Source organism: Numida meleagris, chromosome 1 (genome assembly GCF_002078875.1).
Source record: "Numida meleagris isolate 19003 breed g44 Domestic line chromosome 1, NumMel1.0, whole genome shotgun sequence".
NCBI lineage: Eukaryota > Metazoa > Chordata > Aves > Galliformes > Numididae > Numida > Numida meleagris.
In genome coordinates, this window is record NC_034409.1 from 86,719,956 (window position 1) to 86,741,024 (window position 21,069).

The window sequence follows — 21,069 nt, forward strand, 5'->3', positions numbered from 1 at the left end:
CCTGTGGTGTTAAGGGCTAGGTACTAAAGAATCTGATTATACTGTGCAGATACTATACTGAATACATTAATATTTTGTTGCATACTTAATTGGCTGAGTGATAGGAGATACCCTGAATGCTTTAACAAAGTAATTTAAGTTCCATTTTCCATTGTGCACTTTGTATACGGTTGTGGTGTTAATTAGATTGGTTTTAAGCCCTCAAATACAAATTTAGTTGCAGAATATACAACTCATTGCTCTTTGTAACACATCGTGCTTAATGATGGGCTTCTTTAATACTCAGCATAATCAAAGTATTCTGTTCTGCGCTTATAGGGACCTGATCTTCATTTGGAGTAAACTGCAGCTTAAATCTAACCCCTCAAAACAAGTATTTGTTGACCAGTGCTACCAGCTTTTAAGAATTGCTACAAATGTCAGAGTAATTTTCCCTTTCATGAAAGTCATTAAGGATGAAGTAAGTTTTGTTTTTTGTTTGCTTTTTTACTCTTTCCCTCCATATTTTGTGTTACTAGTAAACAGAAGTAATGTTCTTGTTTCTGTAGAATGGGAAGAAGGGACAGGGAAGGGCATAGAATTAAAATCTTTGTCAGGGTCTCAAATATGTATCAACATCAATTTTGTCTTTGATCTATTGTGTATTTTTATGACTTCTTTTGACTGAATTGTGTCAAGTAAGTTTCTCTTCTTTTCTGACTGCAGAAGATTTGAGGAATGGTGTTCTATATAAACATATGGGGAAGCTACTTAAAAATACATGGAGTAAATGTGAAAGATGGGTGGTGGTTGTTTTTTTGCTCTTTTTGTGTGTGTTGTTTTTTTTTTTTCTTTTAGCCAGGAAATAGGACTTCTATCCATTATATCTGCCTGTCACTCTTGTTAAGTTCTGAATCCTTCCACACTTTCTAACCAAGTGTGAAGTAATGTTTAACGTAACAAAAATGAAGGAAGAGCTAGACTAAGATGGGAGAAAACATAATTTTGCTTCAGAAAAATGTGCTCTATTTCATGCTTAACATATTTTCTGCTTTTCTTTATGAACGCGTACAAAAAAAGAGAAACTGTAAAGTACAACCGTTTGTGCACAGGAGTGCCAGCTGATTCTAAACATGTTGCTTTTTATCATTGACTTGATTGAACAGAGTTTCTCCATATTCTGCTCCCTAAACATTTGAGTAAATGAATTATAAATTATTTTGTCAGGGTTAATGCTCTGCAGTTCTGAATGCAATGATTTGCTGTTCAAGATTTTAATCTTAGTATGCGTTCTGAAATGATTCTAGTGGCATGAATATCTTGATGTAGTAGTTTTAGAAGTTGCTTTTTTTTAAACAAGATATAAATATATTTAACACACATTTAAGTATAGGTGGATATTAAGCTTTACTGAAAGTCTTCTTACTTTAGTCTGCCATATGTTGGGTAGTATGTTTCTGACCATCCCTCACAATTGTATGCTCGAGGGAGGATCCCCAACCTTAAGTGGGGAAAGGGAATTCTGCACCCTGGAAGAATATCTTGTCAGTTCTGAAAATTCATGCCTGTAAAATGCTTGACTGTTACAGCTGCCTCGGTGGTCATTGTTGAAAATCGAAGGCAGTATTTTAAAGCTTACATTTTGCTGTTGATGTTTGGGCACTGTTCCTTCTAGTTCCCCCCTCACACTCGCGGAGCCTTAGGCCAGACTTCTTTAGATTTGATTTTCAATCTGTAGACTTCAGTAAGTCCATAAGGAAAATTACACTACTATATAAAGTTGTTTTCTTTCTGCAGGTCGGTGAGGATGGTCTTCAGATATGTGTTGAGATATGTGGATGTGCCCTACAGTTGGACCTCCGTGAAGATCCCACTATGAAAAGTCTTATTTACAAAGCAATTGCTCACTTTCTGCCAAATGACTTGGAGATCCTCAGAATTTGTGCGCTTTCAATCTTTTTTCTTGAGCGCACTTTGGAATCTTACTACACCGTTGAACATTTATATAAATGTGCAGATGAGGAATATAATGAATGCACTAGTTCCGTTCAAAACCGTGTACGTTTTGAATTGCTTCCTATTTTGAAAAAAGGTTTGTTTTTTGATCCTGAATTTTGGAATTTCTTGATGATCAAGCAGAACTGTTTAGCGTTGTTGGAGGATAAAGCCTTTGCTGGCCTAAGTGAAAGTACACTGGAAAACTCTACTGCAAATGCAGAAAAGATAACAGAGTATAGGGCTATGAGTGAGGAACATGTCTGTTCAACAGATGTAAGCAATGGGGAGCTTGACCCTGAAGACCTCTCTGAAGCCCACTCCAAAGGTAATGCCAAAAACAACCATGAAGCTCTTGAAGCATCTAAAATGTTAGATAATACTGTACCAAGACACTGCTGTGTGATATGCAACAAGGAATTCCTTGGTGATCACATTGTGAAACATGCACAAGCTCATCAAAAAAAGGGCAGTTTTTCCTGTGTACTTTGCAACAGAAAGTTCAGGCAAAAAGGACTTATGCTAAAGCACTTAAGGAATCACGTCAGAAAGATAGAAAGGCAACATCTTGCTGCAGTTCTTGAGGCCAGTCAGCAGGCTCCTGTTCGTAATGAACTAGAATGTTCTGATGTTTGTCCATCTCTTGAAAATGGGAGTTCTGTTGTTTCTAAAGAGGATGAACCAGAGATTGCAATAGCTCCAAGTGCAGACATGGAGCAGGAGAAGGCTGAACAGGTATTCAATGCAGTGGAAAACCATCTAAGTGACCAGGACGATGTTACTGAAAATAGTAGTTGTGACAGCTGCTTTAATAACGCTCCTGATGCTTTAAGTACAGAAGGCTTGCCTGAAGATGATGAGAACTCCAGTAAGGAGTCGCCTAATCTGCATAAAGTGAATGGAGCCTTTTCTCCTCAAAAATATATAGATGCTATGGATCAAGAAGGAAGCTTGAAGTGCCCTGCTAATGGTTGTGCTAGAGTGTTTAAAAAGATCCGATTTCTCAATAAACACGCAAGAAAAGCTCATCCAACTGATTTGAAGGTGCAGCAACATATAATGAAATGGAATAAAGGAAAATGTCGGTTCTGTCAGAGAAAATTTGCTGATTCCCAACATTTTATAGACCACCTGAAGAGACATGTGTATCCAAATGTTTACTTTTGTTTACACTTTAATTGTAATCAGAGATTTAAGCTGTCAACTGAGCTAGCAGAGCATACAAAAAGTCATAATGTTTTTAAAGCTCAGTGCAATTTTGCAGAGTGCTGTGAGCTATTTGAGGAGCTCCCTTTGCTGTATGAACATGAGGCTCAGCATTACTTAAGTAAAACATCGGAATGTTCAGAAGATGCCAGTGAAAAGGATTCTTCAGATGACCCTTCAGAACATGGTAGTTGCCATGATGATGATGAATCTGTTAATGAAAAAGAAACTGTAGATTTACCGATTCCAACTTGGAAGTCAAGGAAGGATTCTACAGAACCAAAGACATATATTCAAAGTATTGAGAAGAAAGCAAATAATGTAATTCAGAATGGAAATGAAAGTTCATCTGAGGGCACTGCTACAGTTTCGATAGACCAAAAGACATCTGTGTTACAGCCAAATTCTGAAAACTGTAATGCTAGTGACCAACTAGTCAATGGACACAGTGACCCAGATCAAACGTCATCAAAGTCGTCAGAAACACCTTTGGACAGAGTGGTAGATGAAACAAGGACAGAGAATGGGTCGGTGTTACCCGTTTTACAGAATTCTCACGATACACCACAAAATAACGCTGCTGCCTCGCAACTACCTTCTAAACCAAATCAGACAACAGAGAATACTTCGTATGGTGTCATCTTAACAAAACCATATGTTAGACCCTTGCCTCCAAGTTACCTTGATGAACGATACATTAGCATGCCAAAACGTAGAAAAATGTTGACTGATAAAGTAGATGCTCATTCAGAACAAGATAAATGTTGTAGTAAAACAACAGAAAGATTTAGATGTGGCAACTGCCTGACCATCTACTGTAATTCAGAAGCACTTGAGGCTCATCTTGCACAAAAGAAGTGTCAGACGCTCTTTGGATTCGATTCAGATGATGAAAGTAAGTCTTACAGTTCTTCTGGGTCTGTTTGTTTGGAGGCAAATACCAACCAGATAGTGGTTCTTGTAAACAGGCTGTCTGATGGACCAGGTATGGCACATACGACTTTTAAGCAATTGTAGCATGACAGAATTTAAAGTGAGGAAGGTCACTCACATCAGTAGTGACCTGAACTTTGACACACGATGTTGCGCTAAATTGGAAGTTCGAATTAGATGTGTTGTCTACAATAAAAAGGGGTGCTGAAAATTGGTAGGCAACTCTTATGAAAAAGTTTTATAAAACAGAGAAGAGAATTTCAGTCTGTCTTTTTTTTTTTTGCAAGTTCAAAGCCACACATGTAGGAAAATGTGAGTAATGTTCAAAATGGAGGAATGATTTACATTGAGAATAAAATGAAGATTAACCTATGTATTCTATTTTGCAGGTGCCTGATTCAACGTTGTGGGAAAATGTATCAAATGAGGAGTGGTGTAAGAAAACACTACATGAAGAAGCAGGAGTTTGTTTCCCAGTTGGCCTTAAATCATAAAGCAGTCTCAAATTACTAAAGAAAACATGACCTTGATAAAGACAAAGCACATTTTCTAGACAGAACTCAAAGAGGAATAATGGGAGCTCTGCAGCTTTTGAATCCAGAAAGGTTGCTACAAAATCCCCAAAGTACCAGTTATCCAAAAAGCCACATCCATTCCAAATGCGTGATTGAAGCTTAGCAGCACAGCCTTTCTAGCACAATGGTCTAAGGAAAACAATGCATACAGCTGAACAGGCAGAGAAAGCAAAGGCATAAATTGCCTTATGGAAATTAAAACAGCTGGTTCTGTATGCTGCTTTAGTTATGAAACGTGGTTAGAGGTTCTTCATCCACACAGCTTGGAAGAAGTCATTCAAGAATGTGTCACTTTATGATGAAATGCGTAAGAAACGTGTAGAGGAACTAAATGTTCTTTTTTCAAAGTTTGAGTATATGATTCCATTATTTGTTAAAAATTGTGGAGCTCATTTAATAAACTAGTACTTGGAATCCAAAAAGAGTAATGTAGAAAGAAATCTAAGATGAATGGAAAGCTCTAACAGCAAAAAGAAAACCCAGCCCTTGAAGTACAGAGCACGCAAGCAAGAAGTGTGTTGGTGTGATATTAAGTTATGCAAAGCAGAAATCAAATGCATGCAGGAGAAGGCCTTTACAAGTCTGTGGTTAAAATACATGTAGAGTGTCCCATAAAACATCTGTTTTACATACAGGGAGGCCAATACAAGCAGTAAATGCGGAAGTTACATGGATATTAACAGAAGCAGAATGAAATAAATGCAGAGTGTGCAGAGGGATAGACTTGCACTGCAGAGGAGAGTTTAATTGATTTTATGCAAATACAGGGATCTTTCAGTTGTTGATATGACTGAAGAGAACTAGAAAAGTTTTCCTGTTGTTTTTTTTTTTAGTTTTATTTCTTTGTTTTAAAAAAGAAATAATGAAAACAGATGAAACCAGAGCATGCGTGTCAAGTTAAGAAAAAGATCAGTAAGAGCTTATTTCACACATGTGGTATTACCTAATGGTGGTAGGTCACAATTCAATATTGTAATAAATTATTTGCTGTCTAAAGGAAGGGAGAAAATGTGTATCAACTAAGCCTTAAGATACAGTACAACCTTATCTAGCAGCATCTCTTGAGAAGATAGCCTTTCCCAGAAGTTAGTGAAGGAGTTAATTTAATGTTAAGCACTTTATCCAGCAACTGACTGTTCATAAAAACAATCACATAGTTTCTGAAGGTAAGAATTTTGAGTCTTTCACCTCTCTAAATCCCAAAGAAAGCCAGGATGTTTTGAAGCATCAGTTAGATTGGATGATATTTATGGTTCTGTTCCAAATCAGGATATTCAATTCTATGAAACCAAAAAGATGCTCTTGCAGTTTTTGATCTCCACGCTTCAGAGGGTGTAGCAAACATGCACATTGTCTAATTAATGTGTTAATTTATCCTCTTACAACTGTCTTATAATAACTTGCCACCATAAAGTTATTCTTGAAATCATATTCTGTGTTGTTACCTGAAAATTTTGTGTGATTATAGTCACTGGCGGTCCAATGATGAAAAATGGTGTGTACAAATGAAATCAGCACAGAAACGTAGGACAGCGAAGACCAACTGTTCCTGCTCAGCTAGTTTGCTTCCTGGATACTTCATAACAACATCTGTATGGCTTAGTAAGATGATCAGCTTGCTTAAATCAACATGCATAGAAATGAATGAGTAAAAAAAACAAGAGGTAAATAAAAGATTTGTTCATTGTAGTAAAGGCTCACACTTGTAAACTTAAGGGTTTCACTGTAAAATAAGCTGTTAAATAGTTCTGGAGCCTAGTAGTTCAGTAATGCCTCTGCTAATAATCCTCTGTGAAGTTGCAGATATTTGCATTAATTCTGCTTCCTTTTCCCTTCCTGAGAGGTAAAAACAACACCAATTTTTGTAATACTAGAGGCTTTTTTTTGCCTTACCTTTAAGTTGGATTTACATAAAAGGTTATAAAATTATGATCACAGATATGTGTACATTACATTGATATCAATGGCTGGCCCACTTTGAGAAATCTTTATGGCATTCGAGGCACCAAAGAATTTTTTTTGCATTTGGAGAAAAGTGGTTTAAATGTGTCATTCGTATATATTGCATACACACAGTCTATATGAATATTTACATGTATAAATACATTAAAAATTTTCAAACACAAGGGACTGTATCAGCAAAATGCACTTTCACATTTTTAATTTTTTGCTTCAAGCTACCAACTATGAGTAATTTTTAAGGACCCGGTTAGCATCTTAACTGTTCCCAGACTCCCCTTTTGTTGCTTAACATCTGTTAAATTTACTAAAGTGTATTTGGGGGAAAAAAGATATTAAACTTGCAGTTTTTAAAAATCTGGGAACTCAGTAAATAGATGTGACAAATGTTTGTGTCAAGTCCTTTAAGTGTACCTTTAATCTTTGGTGCACTTTACCTTTTCCTGGAGCTGCATGTGTTTGAATATGCTTTAAAAACATGACTGAAACTTGTGTTTTTTTTCTTTTGGTTTAAAGTGTGTAGATGAATGCATCTATGTACATGCATAAGCTGTGACCATAATTTTTTGTACCTGCATTAAACTCACTTTTGTTCAAAGATGCTTTTCTTGGACACCACCATTTGTTTATACCACGTGTTAAGAATATTCACATGAGAGAACTGGAAGACTGAATTCTTTCATAGGTGAGCATTAGCTATCACCTAACGCCTATCAGAAATATTTTAAATTGACTTAAAGTGGCAAGTGGGTGGTAAAATTTTTGTTTTAAGTAATAATTTTACTTCAGAAGACACTGTATTTTCTTCAAACTGTTCTCTAATACCTGTTGGTATTCTCAGATAGTTGCAGTATTCAGTTGCGAGCAGAAAGATATTTTAATGTGTGTGGGATAATTCTACATGCTTTTTTAGGATTCTTTAGTATGTTGAGTATTATCCTATACTAAGCCTGCAACTTTTATGGCTGAAAAAGGTTCTGACTCTAGAATTGAAAGATTTAGTCCCAGGCATTAAACGTATTTGGGAAATAATTCATCAGGATGTATTGCTTTGATTCAATAAACGCTGGAGTACATGTGCAATATAAGCATGGACATTTCTGAAAGTTGCCTGAAGTTGCACATGAACCTAGGAGCTTTACTGGATCAAAGTTTGTGCATTTTATTGCTGATAATCAGGTTTTAATAACGTTCCTTCAGGTGACTTCAACTTGGATTTAAACTTTCATTGTAAGACTGTCTCCTCTAACCTGATGACAGTTCACTGCAAAGGTCACGCAAGCTCTAATTCTCAGAGTTGCCACTTGTTGGGCACCTTTCACAAAAAATATAATTATTGAAAGTGGTCATATCTGTGGGGGAAAGGTCACTGGTACTTTGGTTATTTAGCCATATTCATTGAAACTATATAAATTGTATAGTTTGGATAATTTATAACATTAAACTTTGTGATTTTTAATATCACATTGAAGGTTCAGCTGTACTCATTTCTTTTATTGTTTAACACCAGTGGTATGGACAGAAGACTCAAAGGGGGTGGTAGTATTACTATTTTCTTAATTTATTTGGTACTGTATAACACCTTTCTGATTAAATGCAGCATATGCATTTTGGGACTCTGTTAATTTGTAAAAGCTGTTACAGGTTCAGCAAGAAAGGAAATTTGTGCTTCCTTGTTGAATGTTAAATTATTTTACTTTGCATTTTATATGAGAGTACAAATTAAAACTGAGCCATCAAACTGCAATAAATCAAACAGTAGTGTTCATTTTAAAAACTTTTTTGTACTGTATATAGATTTGTTCAATAAAACGTTGTCTTTGTTGTTGATAGAAAGTGATCTTGTCTTTTGGGGATCCGCTCTGTTAAGTACCTCTGCACTATATGGTACTGCAGCGAAAGCGTCGAAGCTTCGAGCGCTCTCTGAACGTTGCTAGGCGCCAGACTCTCTGCGTATAAGTAAGCCGCTTTGTAAATTCAGTGCCAGCCGCCGCTGACGCCCGCAGGCCGAGGAGGCCAAGCTCTACTTGAGAATTGGGGCGGAACCTAAGTACCGGCCGTTGTTTCCGCCCGGTGCCTATGGGCCAATGGACGTGGCTCCGGAGGGGGACTGCGTCGAGAACGGGCCGGAAGTTGCCGTTGCTGGGGTTTTGGCCCGGGAACGGCACCGGGCCGGACGATGGCGTCGCTGGGGCTAAGCGAGCGAGAGCAAGCCGGCTGCCGCGAGATGCTGGAGCTGCTCGAAACCGAGGAACTGATGGCGCTGACGGACACCGTTACTAACCGGCTGGTACACCCGGAGAACCGCCAAGGTGCGCGGATTCCCCTGCGGCGGGCGGCCTTCCTGCCCGACCGCCCCCAACTCGGGGCGGGGAAGCGGGCGCCTGCCCCCGTACCTGAGCGCGGCGGGAGTTGCGGCCCCTGGGCCCGTGCGTTCCCCTTGGCCTCTGGCCGGCGGCAGCACCCGACCCGGCGACGGAGGCGGAACGGGGCCGGGCCCTGTGGCCCGAGGCGGAACTCGGCTGCCGCTGGTTCGGTTGGGGCGCCCTGGGGGCTTTTCCTCCGGCGGGGCTGCGTCCGTTCCGACAGCACCGGCGTTCGTGTGCCTGCAGGTTTTCTTCAGCCTTCTTAATCTTTTTTTTTTTTTTTTTTTTAATAGTGATTTTAGATAAAAGGGGCAGTCGTTTGGTTCCCCAGCTATGCTCCATTTCGTGTTTAAACTTAGCGTTTGTGGATATATAAGTTGTTGTTGAGAACCCAACCTCGGTTTATGTGAGAACTGACTGCCATAACGACTGTAAAAATACATTTCATCTTGAGTTCCTAATTCTGCTGCAGAACCTCATGGCTGAACATTTGAACGCTACATTTTGGTGCGCTGTCATTGTGTTGCTATGCATGATGTTTTCTTATGAACGTGAGCTTTCTGCTGTGGCTTGTACAGAGATAAGACTGATATAATTCCATTTTATTCAAGCCCTCCTTTCTCAAACAATTTTGCAGTGTCTAAAAGCTGTAAATTTCTGGTACAGAATTGTTTTTCAATGTAGGAGAAATCAGAGATGTCCCATTTTCTGTTAGCTGTCTGCTCCCAGGAAGTATTTGAATACTTGTGTGTACATCAAAACAGCAATGTTTTTGGCCGAGTCATGTAGGCTGCTCATTTGATGCAGAAGTTATGACTCAAATTGCATGTTCAGAAGAACCGGAAAAGATTTGGCTGGTTCTTTTTTCCCCTGTATAATCTTGCTTTCATAAGACAGGTAGGTAATAGCCTTATTTCAGAATATCCCAGAGCTTTTCAAGTGGACAGCAAAATGGAGCTTCTGCTGAGTGAAGGTGCAGTATGGTGGCATGAAGCAGCAAGCCTTAAACACTCTGCCATGTTAGAATCAAATCAACTTATTTTGCAGTTATGGCAAGCTGTGTCTCTGGAATTATGGGTGAAATGCATTGTGAAGAAGTATCTTTACACTTCTGAAGGCACCTGGAGTTCAACATTTCAACCTACCAGAAAAATATGGGTAGTTTCATTTTGAAGAGAAAGCTGCATCCTTTTCATCAGACTTAAATAATACATGGTTCCAAACGGTCATGATGCTGGTAGTAGGGATTACAAGGTCGGGAGGTCTTCAGTAAAACCAGCACTGGTTTTTGAACGTGTTCCCAAAGCTTTTAGCATCTTTGTCTAACGTGACTTGTATCTAGTTCAGATTTCAGTTTACAAACAGATTTGTAACACATTGCATTTCACTTAGCATTGTGATAAGTTGGGAGGTACCAATCAAGAGCTTAAGATGTAGCAGAGGTTTGTGTTTTAATTGCGAGAGATACAACCACTGACTTCCATTTCTTAACTTGCAGAGGCCATTCAGGCCATCTTGGTTTACAGCCAAAATGCAGAAGAACTTTTGAAACGAAGAAAAGTCTATCGAGAAATAATTTTTAAGTATTTGGCAGTACAAGGAATTGCAGTGCCTCCTTCCTCTGAGAAACATCAACTCATTGCCTATGTAAGGCAGTACTGGGACAGGAAGCTCACATCATGCGTCTCAGAGTCAGGGGAGAGAAAAACACACGCAGAGGTGAGTGCTGCTTTCTGAAAGACCTGAGGATACTTAGAATTGTTTGTACAGAACAAGAAGTATCTGTGCTCTAATGCAGGTCCAAAGTGAGGCTTTTTGTGTGTGTTTGAGAAGGTGCTGAATCTCTTCTAATGTTTTGTTTTTGTTTTTGTTTGCTCTAATTAAACCATTTAAGGTATCCATGCCAGTGTGTCACTTGCAGAGCGTGGTACATGGGTGGTTGCATTTGAACTCTAATGTGTGGAGTGTTCTTCATGCTTTTAATTTTAAGTTGAACTGCAAGTTAAAAATAGGGATATTGACAGATAATTCTGTAGATTCAAGGATAACTCATTGCAGTGTTAGCCACGTTTAGCCAAATTGCTGTGGTGTAATGAACTTTCAGGGTTTTATTATTCCTGGATCTTTACCATGCCATTTCCAATAGCCTTGCTCTCTCAAGTACTATGTGTCAGTGGCATAATGAGCAACAGCCCCACCAGCTGGACTGTTCAAGCTCTGTAGCTGTTGATAATTTAGTGCAGGGACCTTTCCTCTGGGGTTAGCTGAATAAAATGAAGATTTAGCTGAGAATTGCCTTTAAAACAGTGTTTTATGTGCATGTTTGGAAAGAAAATTTTGCTTCTGCAAGAACACTTCCAAGTATTCACCCTATGGCAAAGTTTTGTGATTGAAGGTAGGTAAATGAAATTCTCCAAAGTACTTGAAAACGTTCATGAAGAAAGTCAAGTGTTTTACTGATCATATACATATGATAGAATCAGAGAAAGGCTTGGGTTGGAATGGATCTGGAACATCTTTCTTTGCCTTTATTTTCACTCAGTCCTTTTGGTCCTCATCACGTTGAAGACACGAGTAGCAGAAACTTACATAACAGAATTAGAAGTTAATTATAGTTTCTTGTTTGACAGTTACGGGATTTCTATACAGAAGCCTCCAAACTTTTCGTACTTAATTCTAGGAATAGACTGATTGACAAACTCTACAAAACAACTTTACATTTAGTTCTTTTTCACCTTGCAGTTAGAGGTCACGTGTCTCTACATTGGGAAGTTTAAATGATTTTTCTAAGTAAAAAACGTTGCCTATTGTAAAAGAAAGAAGGGAATAAGTAAACTACATATTTGTAGGAATTAAATAGGCTCTCAGAGCCATACTTGAACATCCCAGTTGTTGCCCTTCCTTTAGAAAGAAGTGATTTTATAACCAACTCAAAAATCTGTTGTAAATATTTGATTGGTAACCAACTTGTTGCCTAATTGCTCACGCTTCATTCTTGCTTTTCTACATGTAGTTGTAGACATAACAAAGAAGGACTGCAAAGAATATGTCTTTTTTATTTAAGCCGGGCCCATAACAGTGTTTAAAAAATACACTAAATATCATTTAGTATTTTTTAGTATTATTTAGTGTATTAAATATACACTAAATAATAATTAGTGACAGAACTCTTGGAGTGGTTTGCTGCCCTCTTCTGGTTTGGATTTTATAACGTGGTCATTGGTTCCTCATTGATACTCAGGTTTGCTACTTGCTGAGAATTTGGCTTCAGAATTTTACACCCGTTGCTCTTGATTGCCAGTTTCAGGATCTCGACATTAAACTCGGATATTATTCTGAAGTATTTTTTTATCCTTATGTCGTAGATGAATTTTAGAAGTGTCATATTCTGTAAAACAAGGTAAAGGACAGCACACAGCTTGTTCACGATCCTTAGGGAACTGGTGGAAGGTGTATTTTGAGTAGCTTCATGCATACTTTCACTAGCCTGTTCTTCCGTAAGGCTTCTAAACAAGTCAAGAATCTTTGAACCTTTATAGATTATTCATTGAAGGTTTTGCTGTCTGCTGGCAATGTTTAAATCATTACTTTAAAATACTTTTTTAACAGACAGTGTTGAACAAAGAATTTTACAACACTTTGAGGGAAGAATTTTATGACAGACTGAATGGAGTTGCCTGTATTCCCAGAGCACGTATATTGTTTGAAAATCCCTGCAGCCCTCCTGTCCTGTTTAAGTGATCAGTTTTACTATTAGAAGAGTAACTGAGGTTCACAAAGACTTGTTTTTGTTTATTTGTTCGTTTGTTTTTTGTTTGCTTTGAAGAGCAGAGATAAAATAAACCATGGTTTTCTTTGATTTGGGCTCTTTTTGTAGCAGAATCATACTAAAGACTACAAACGTCGCTAATGAAAGTGACCAAATGCATTTTGGATGATTTTGGCAGTCTTAGTACCACGCAAGGCTAAATTCAGGCATGTGATCTGGTGCTGAGAAGGTTCTGGAACACATAAATTCTTTGAATTTAAGTTCTTCCTGAATTGCTCGTGCATTTGGTTAGCAAACTCTGCTGGCCATGCTAAATCAGAAATATTGCTGCTGGCCACAAATCAGCAGTATTCTGTCAGCTTCAGGTAGAAGGATGTGCATTTTCAAAAGGTGACTTCTCCGTAAGTATTTGTTCTTAGCAGCTGTTTGAAGGTGCAGAGAGCTCCGCAATTCACAGGCTTGAAAGGTAGGTAGAAACAAGAGACTGAAGACAACGTGAAAGAGGAAAAAAAATGTCAGCATATTTGCTAACTTTAGTCTTCAGAGAATTGATACACCTTAATATGAGATCAGCTTTTAGAGATGAGTCTCTAAAATTTCCCCTGCCCTTTTTTAAGTAGAACCAGGATTTCCCTCCTGGATTATAAATTGCAGACCAAGACAAAACTGCATTTCAAAGAACCTACTGTGATTCTCTAGCTGATAGATGATTACAATCTTAAGAGTAAACGTGTTTTTACTTTGTTGTTTTCTTCGGGTACTCTATCTCAGAGTACTTGAGGAAGATTTAGAATGTTTAAAGTAAGAATTTAAATCACTTTGGACTGTTCAAACTGGTAAACTCACATGGTAAGACTAAATAATACTGAGAAAAAATTATTCTTAATTGCAGAGTCATGAAAAGAGGAAGAAGTCACAGGATGATATTCATAATCTCGGAGGAGAATTCTGCCAATGGTTCTTCAAACTCCTAAATTCCCAGCATCCTTTGGGAGTAAAATCTGAAGAAACGTGGGGACCACAGCATTTCTGGGAGAATGCCAAAATGAAGTTCTGTTACAATGCAGTAGAAAAAAATGTGGAAGAATATGATGGTGCAGAAATGGTGAGCCTTCGTCTGCTCTCATTGGTTAAAGAAGAATATCTTCTATTCAACCCTAACTTGACTGCTGATGGACTGAAATGTGCCTTGTCTCGACATGGGTTAGTACTGGTAGCAGTGGCAGGAACAGTACATAGAGGCAACAGTTGTTTGGGTATCTTTGAACAAATTTTTGGACTCATTAGGTGTCCAGTTAGAGGGAATACGTGGAAAGTAAAAATCGTGAATCTTAAAATAGTTGGACAGAATGCTCTGGAGACTGGAATGCAGATCGAAAAACCTTCCATCAAATACGAGTTAAATCAACTGCAAGAGTGGTGCGATGGGAAAGAACTGGCAGTGCTTGAACCTCACAAATACTGAGCAATTCTTTCAAAACTGAGTGACTGTTGGGGGGGCGGGGAGGACCATACAGCACTTACAGTGCTCAGCTGAAGATTGAAATGATTGCAGCAATGTGATGTCTCTTTCTTGAGTCAGATTTGCTGGATGACAGATGGAAATACAGTCTAAAGTATTTGTACAGGTGACGGTTTGGGGCACCTTTCCAACAGCTAACAAACATTGAAACATATTACTGTAGGCTTTGTAACTATAGTTAGGAATGGAGTTACTTAACAGAATGCGGGTACGTTTGAGTATAGGAAGTTTTACATCAAGTTGGATGACCTCGAGTTTACAAGCTGTACGTTGCTTCTTTTCGGGACCCATTTTAAACTCCTGTCTGAGTTATATGAGCAAGTCCTTGCTTCTGGCTTTTTGAAATTGGGACTGGTGGATGTCTGAATGGTCTTTTAAAAGTCCTAAGAAAACCATCTGCTGATTTGGCAATCTTTGGAAGGAACAGACAGAATAAAGTGAATGGAAATGCTGCCTATTCATTCTGAATGTGATTTCTTCTCTAGCCAGTAGTAGTAGTTTAATGGGACAACGCAGAACTTAGCATTGTTGAAATTTGTTTCCTTTATTTTCTTTTTCTTTACAGTTCCACCTTTGAGATGGTTTCCCAGGCATCTGTTTCTAGCACTGTCTCTCTTGGATCAAATGGTTGATTTTATGACTTACAGACTTAGTGTCTGAAGCAAATGCTTTGACAATTATTTTGTATATACTTGCAACAGAGTTTCTAATATAATAATTGTAATTTTTATATGTTTTCTCAAAATAGAATTTTTTGTCTACTCCTAGCTGCTTTATTATGTTGTCAAGACAATGAGAATTTACAAATGGTGATTTAAATAAATAAAGAATGCAAATACTACTGAAATTATTACCATTGTAGAATTTGACTGCTTTTTACAATTATTTTTTTTTCCTAAGAGATTAATGGTGAAACTAGATGAAAACTTCTTTTCTAGCATCTTATTTGGTTTGTTTAGGAATTTTGTTTTTATTTTATAGCTTCACCAATACAAGTATGAAGTGAAAATGGGAATGTTCCATGTAGCATGAGAAGAGTTCTTTTGTTTTTGATGTATTTGTCAAAGAAGACAAATGGTAAAATTCTGGAAGGATGAGGGAAAACAAGAACATTCAAGTATGCGATATACCAAGAAATACCCAGAACTGATTTTTACAAACAGTCTGAATCTAAAGTTCTTTTTAACTATAACAAAATATTTGGTCTTTTGCAGAACTGTAGTTTGTAACTGGCACAGTAACTATTACTTTAGTCAGTGTGTTAAATATGAACGTGACAAAGGGAGTAGTGTTCATTACTGCTTGAAGTAGATTTGATGTGAGCTGTCCCCTTCTTCTGCTCTGGTAAGTGTCCTTGCTTCCTTCTTCTGTCAGCATTACTGATAGTGCTTACTCTGAACAAGAGGGAGCGGGGACTGGTCCCAGTTAAGGCTAGCATCCTCAGCAACTCTTCTGGCTGACCAGCTGTGACAAGACTGGCCACACCAGTGCCCATGTAAGGAACAGAGATGAGATTTCCTTTTTTGGTGCCAACCTGAACTTCTCTGGAATTAAATGAGTGCTCAGACAACAGTCTGTTTCATTCAAAATGTTTATTCTAGCTAACTTCAAAATAATGAGTGCAAAGAACGTTGTGATAAGTCAGCTTTTCACTAAAGCTGGTGACTAGTGACTTTGTTCTTACTCCTTGAGTTCTCCTGCAAAAATTGTGTTACGCTATCCCAGCCCTGTCACCGCTGTCTGTGTAAATTCCCATTCTGTAGCAGAGTGGAATAGATGATGTGCAATTTACTGAGGACTTGGTGGCGCCCCTGAATGCTCTCGTGGTGTTGACCAAGCTGGTAACATCTTGATATGATAACTAGATTGCGGCAGTTATCCCAGGTTGCTGCCACAAAATGCACAGGAAACAGTACAGTGTCTGCTCTTCACAGTCTCACCACCTGAGTATTTGGTAGTCACTGACACTTGGGCAATGCTGAGTAATTGTGGCTTTGCAGTTGTTAACAGGTGTGACTTTTTATCCCATGATACACCTTTCTTTTTGTCTCCCAAGACTGTTTTTGTTCTCACAAAATCATATTGTATCCCTTCTAAATGCACTTTATCTTCACTTGGAAAAAGGATTCCAGAGTGATGGTTCAGGCTTTCCATTTGGGAAGGAGACACAACTGTATATAATATTGAATGTGAAGGTCTAACATTATATATAATGTGCAAATGCTGCTGCTTTGCCAGCGTGACGTTACTTAGAACTGCATTGTTTTCTTGTATCAGTTTTCAGGCATCACCTGCTGCAACATTTTTTAGCTTGTGACTGATTTCTTGATCTTTTCAAACTGAACAGAAGCAGACGTGTTAGACTGTTATGCATGAAAAACTGGAGAAGTGAACTCTGTAAGGTGATCAAGCACTGTAAAAAGAGCCATGAAGTTTTTTTTTCAGAAAACAAAGTAAAAATCCTAAGTTAAATGTGTTCTTTCTCCCACACCTTAAAATTAACAGCAACTGCTGTAAACAATTTTTCTCCAGATAAATTTAATTTTAAACAGTCAAGCTCTTATTTTGAGTCTGATTCTCCAACCCAGAGCATGTGACCATCCCACATTCTGTACAGTGCTGACATCGTTACAGAGAAGTTGGCAATTCTAACATTGTTAAGAGTAGGGACTGTATAGCCAGCAAAAAAATGAGAGGTAAATTCATTTAGCCTGCCCATCAGTAAAGACTGATAGAATGTAGGTAAATTAGGCTATTTATATGGGCCTGTGTCCAGGAAGGTTGGAGGAAAAGAGTCAAGCAGCTGTGATGACAGCAGGTCTTGGACTGCCTTGCTAAGAGAGGAAGGGAAAACATTAAAGAGCACAATTTTATTTACACTGACACTAGAATTTCTGCTAGTGTTAGACTCCTTAGTCTGAGATGCTGGGTTTCAGCTCGTGACTGATGTGAATTTTAGACTCTCTCTGCAAAGGTTAATAGCGTATATGTTACACAAGTAAATTTGGAATGCAGTGATGTCAGTTAATTGCAAGGATCCTCTTTTTCAAGCTCATTCACAGCTGCTAGTACTAGAAAGGAATGACCTCTTACAACTGTTGGGTTAATAAACAGTGCTGTAATCCTTGCCCTATCTCCGGGAAATCCATAGGCTTGATTCAGTCGGGCTTTTCTCAGCAGGTATAATAGCATTTTGGTGACATCTGGTGGCAGATTCATTGTTTGCCTGTAGTTAGTACATTAAATCTGCGCAGCAATGCAGGCACAGCCACTTAAGGCTTGCTGTAGAGAAAGGAGAGGAACTCCTCTGAACAGTGCCTGTTTTATCCCTTTCTGTTTTGGCATTTTAGATACCTGACATTAGCTGGGGCTCAGTTGCCTTGACCGAAGGGAAGGTTTGAAGGCAATTTATTGGCCCTTGATAAAGAACTTACAGATGTTTTAAAGTTCTCAACTCATCAGCAATGTCAAGTTGTGATACTCAGGAAGGCTGTTGTTCTTGAGCTGTAGAGGGAAATGTTATGGTAATAAGAAGACTTCCTAGCAATGAGATTTCAGCTGACTTAACATGCATTTCTTTTGGCATCTGCTACACTGTTGTTTTGTTTTGTTTTGTTTTGTTTTTAGAATGTCTTCCTCGAGTGCCTGGGATCTTGAAGGCAGCACAGCTGCAGTTTCTTAATATTGCCTGTGACTGCAAATCTTAATCACCTCTCAGATCCAAGGGGAGGAAGATCACTCTCATTCAGAGGTAGTCTGTGAGGATCTTATTTGTGTGGAGAGGTTAGGGTTCAAGCTGTACTGGTTTCAGTTGTAAAACTGCGGTAAAAAGCACTCAGAAATCCATTGTCATTAGTTGTTAAAGCAGCCATAGCTGTTTTTCATGTAGGCAGTTGCTGAACTGGCCAGGCAGGTTTATGTCGTTGCAAAAGAGGGAGACTGGAATACAGCCCAAAGACAGATTCCTCTTCTGTACTTTTGTCTGGTTGGACTCCTCTCTGGGAGAGGCAGGCATCTGGTGGAAAGAGCAAGAGACATGTAACTCGTGCACACCCGCCTGTTTTCTGCACTGTGTGAGCATACTTGCAAGGGGAATAACATCATGGTACATGTGCAGCAGTAAATCACTCATTTTGAAACCCGTAAAAGCCAGTTTCTCATCTAGATTAGGTTTTGGTGCTTTGCCAGTTTCCACAAGAGACTAGCAAGAGAAAGGAAATTGCATTTTTTAATAACTTGACTGTAATTTAACAAAACAAAAGAAAGGCTCATCTCTTATCTCAGAGCTTTCTCCTTCCTGAGCTTAGGAACCCCACTACATGCCTGGTGGATTGCCTGAGAGCCTCAAAAAGAAAAGCAGTTACGATGTAAAAATGGTCAGGAGCAGCCTTTACATGAGGAATGCGTGAGTAGACTTGTACTTCTTAACCAGGAGGGGTGATCAGTCTCTGTGTTTTTCTTCTTCTTTTAGTATGTCTTCTACGCTTTTCCCACTTATTTTCTTTACTCCTTATTCCTGGTCAGATCACAGTATCTTAGCCGTCTTGACAGGCATTTTTGGTCTTCAGGTATTTTGCCCAGAGACGCTGTGAATGCTCTGTCCCTGGAGGTGTTCAAGACCAGGTTGGATGGGGCCCTGGGCAACCTGGTCTAGTACCAGATCTGGAGGTTGGCGGCCCTGCCTGTGGCAGGGGGGTTGGAACTTTATGATCCTTGGGGTCCCTTCCAATCCAAGTCATTCTGTGATTCTATGATTGTGAATAGTTTGAAGAGATGCTGAGGATGCTTTCAACTGCAGAAATAAATGAGAGGGCAGGTTAGGGAAGAAGCTCCAGTAACAAAAAATAACAATAGATCATTGGCCTACTTACAACAGCCATCTTTTGCATGATGGCATTTCCAGCTCCTTCGTCTCTCAAGTTGTTCCTCAAAGATAATAGGATGTGGTCAGGTCTTATCCTGTAATACAGAGACCTTTAATTTCTGGCAAGGAAGCATGTCCTGTAGCCAGTGCAGATCCAACCATGATGCAATCTGCTCTTTGTGTCGCTAGTGAGGCACCAAGAATTCCTTCTGTGAAATGCCAGCTGTAATTAAGAAGCAGTGAACTCATGGATATTGATGGGATTTGTTTCAGTTTGCACTGGAAGTATATAAAAAATATTTCAAGCTTGCATTTAAGCATTCTGGCTAACTCCAAGTGAGCAATTAGAAATACCATATTGTAATTCCAAGGTAGCAGATCATGTGTTTAAACTTTTAACCTAGTGAGCTGCAGAAGCTCACAAGCATATAGAAAAATGTTTTTGCGTTCTGTCTTGACAGCTCTCATGGCCAATTGATACCTAGAAGGTTATTTTAGATACCTTTCATTTTCCTAGTATTATCTAGATAATGTGGATGAGTTTTGTGTTTACATTTCTGCTGTTTCTCACAGGTACTATCCTAAAGCAAACCATCTGCAGCATTCTGAGTACCTCCACTGTAGGAAGCAGTTCAAATCAGGTGGCTGTTTTAGAAGCAAATATCATGATTGCAGCCACATACACAATCAGCAAGTTTTCATTCACATTACAAAGCACGCTTGAAGCATGTACTTCAGTTCCCTTTTGGATGAAACCGAAGTAGAGGAATGCTCCAGCACTGCACCTGAGGTGTGCTGCTCACTGTGAGGCATTCAGTCCACAGGACCAGCATGGAGTTAGCTGGCAGCAAGCCCCCACATATACGAGTAGTTTGTACGCTGGCCGCGTCTCAGCAACAGCTGTTTCATGCTCCTGTTGCACAGCACTGTTTGCTAATGTAAACACAGCTTAAGGGTGTTGAAAATGGTATTATAGCCTTCTTAGGACTAAATTAAATTAGTTTCCAATGTAATACATTTTTAAAATGTGTGTGTGTGTATATTTAACAAGTCTTTCTCTCACTTTATAACATTCCCTCACTAGAAATACATTTCATATGCAGTAATTGTCAGTTCTTCTTTAACAGCAGTATGCATAAGACATCACGTCAGTTCTTGTTCATCTGTTCCCTTTTCTCAGTTCATTAGTATTATTTATTGCATGGCCAGATTTTGGGTATTAATGAATTCTTCTCAAAGTTTGCATTTTTTATTGAAATAAATTGATCCTTTAATATCTCTTCAGCAATTAAGGGTTTAGATGTAGTTACACAGTACTCCAGCTCTAACAAGATTAGTGGTGAGAAAATCCCATTCTGAAGATTAGTGTGATGTATTGAGTTGAACTTTAGGATTTTACTCTGGTGTTTTCATTGTGGAGGTTTATTAAAAGAAAACACTTTGTCTTCAATTACTTTTTAGATGACATGCATCTGAAAAGCTCAGATGAATAGCCTTTTCTTTTTTTTTCTGAAATTAGAAACCGCAAATGCTAGAAATGCTTTAAATGCTCATCTGTGGCACACGTTATCATAGCTGGGACAGACTGATAGAGACCAAACTGCAAGGTCTCTGAGTTCTCTTTACTTCCTATTACAAAGGGAGGTAGTGGTGCAGATCCTCATCAGCCCCAGTTTCAGCAAGGATCATGCAATATGTGCACCTTTTATGCCTCATATGGGGAGGCTGTGAAGACTGATTTAACTTGTTTTCACCTTGGGCACTGACTGCTAAGGTGATACACAGGAACAGGTCGAAACACTTTGCAAACCTGCCTTGTCAGCAGCTGATGTTGTGCAGTTCTGTGTCTGTTAGAATTGCACCTCTGTAAAAGATTCACAAGCAATAGAAAAGAAGCTGGG

At 38.8% G+C, this 21,069-nt stretch overlaps 2 protein-coding genes across 5 annotated transcripts in view; both read left to right on the top strand.

Annotated features, from left to right (window-relative positions):
- Positions 1-8,487, top strand: part of ZNF654 (zinc finger protein 654) — a 39,863-nt gene extending 31,376 nt beyond the window's left edge. For all 4 annotated transcript variants that reach the window (XM_021401328.1, XM_021401343.1, XM_021401323.1 and 1 more), the window contains 3 exons: positions 319-460; positions 1,777-4,075; positions 4,503-8,487. In XM_021401328.1, the coding sequence (XP_021257003.1) occupies positions 319-460; positions 1,777-4,075; positions 4,503-4,510 (2,449 nt within the window). In that variant the 3' untranslated portion in view covers positions 4,511-8,487. The remainder of the gene's footprint in view (positions 1-318; positions 461-1,776; positions 4,076-4,502) is intronic.
- C1H3orf38 (chromosome 1 C3orf38 homolog) lies at positions 8,620-15,154 on the top strand. Its single transcript, XM_021401356.1, has 3 exons — positions 8,620-8,959; positions 10,512-10,732; positions 13,675-15,154. Exons 1-3 carry the CDS (start codon positions 8,827-8,829, stop codon positions 14,245-14,247), a joined length of 927 nt encoding a protein of 308 aa, XP_021257031.1. The 5' UTR covers positions 8,620-8,826; the 3' UTR covers positions 14,248-15,154.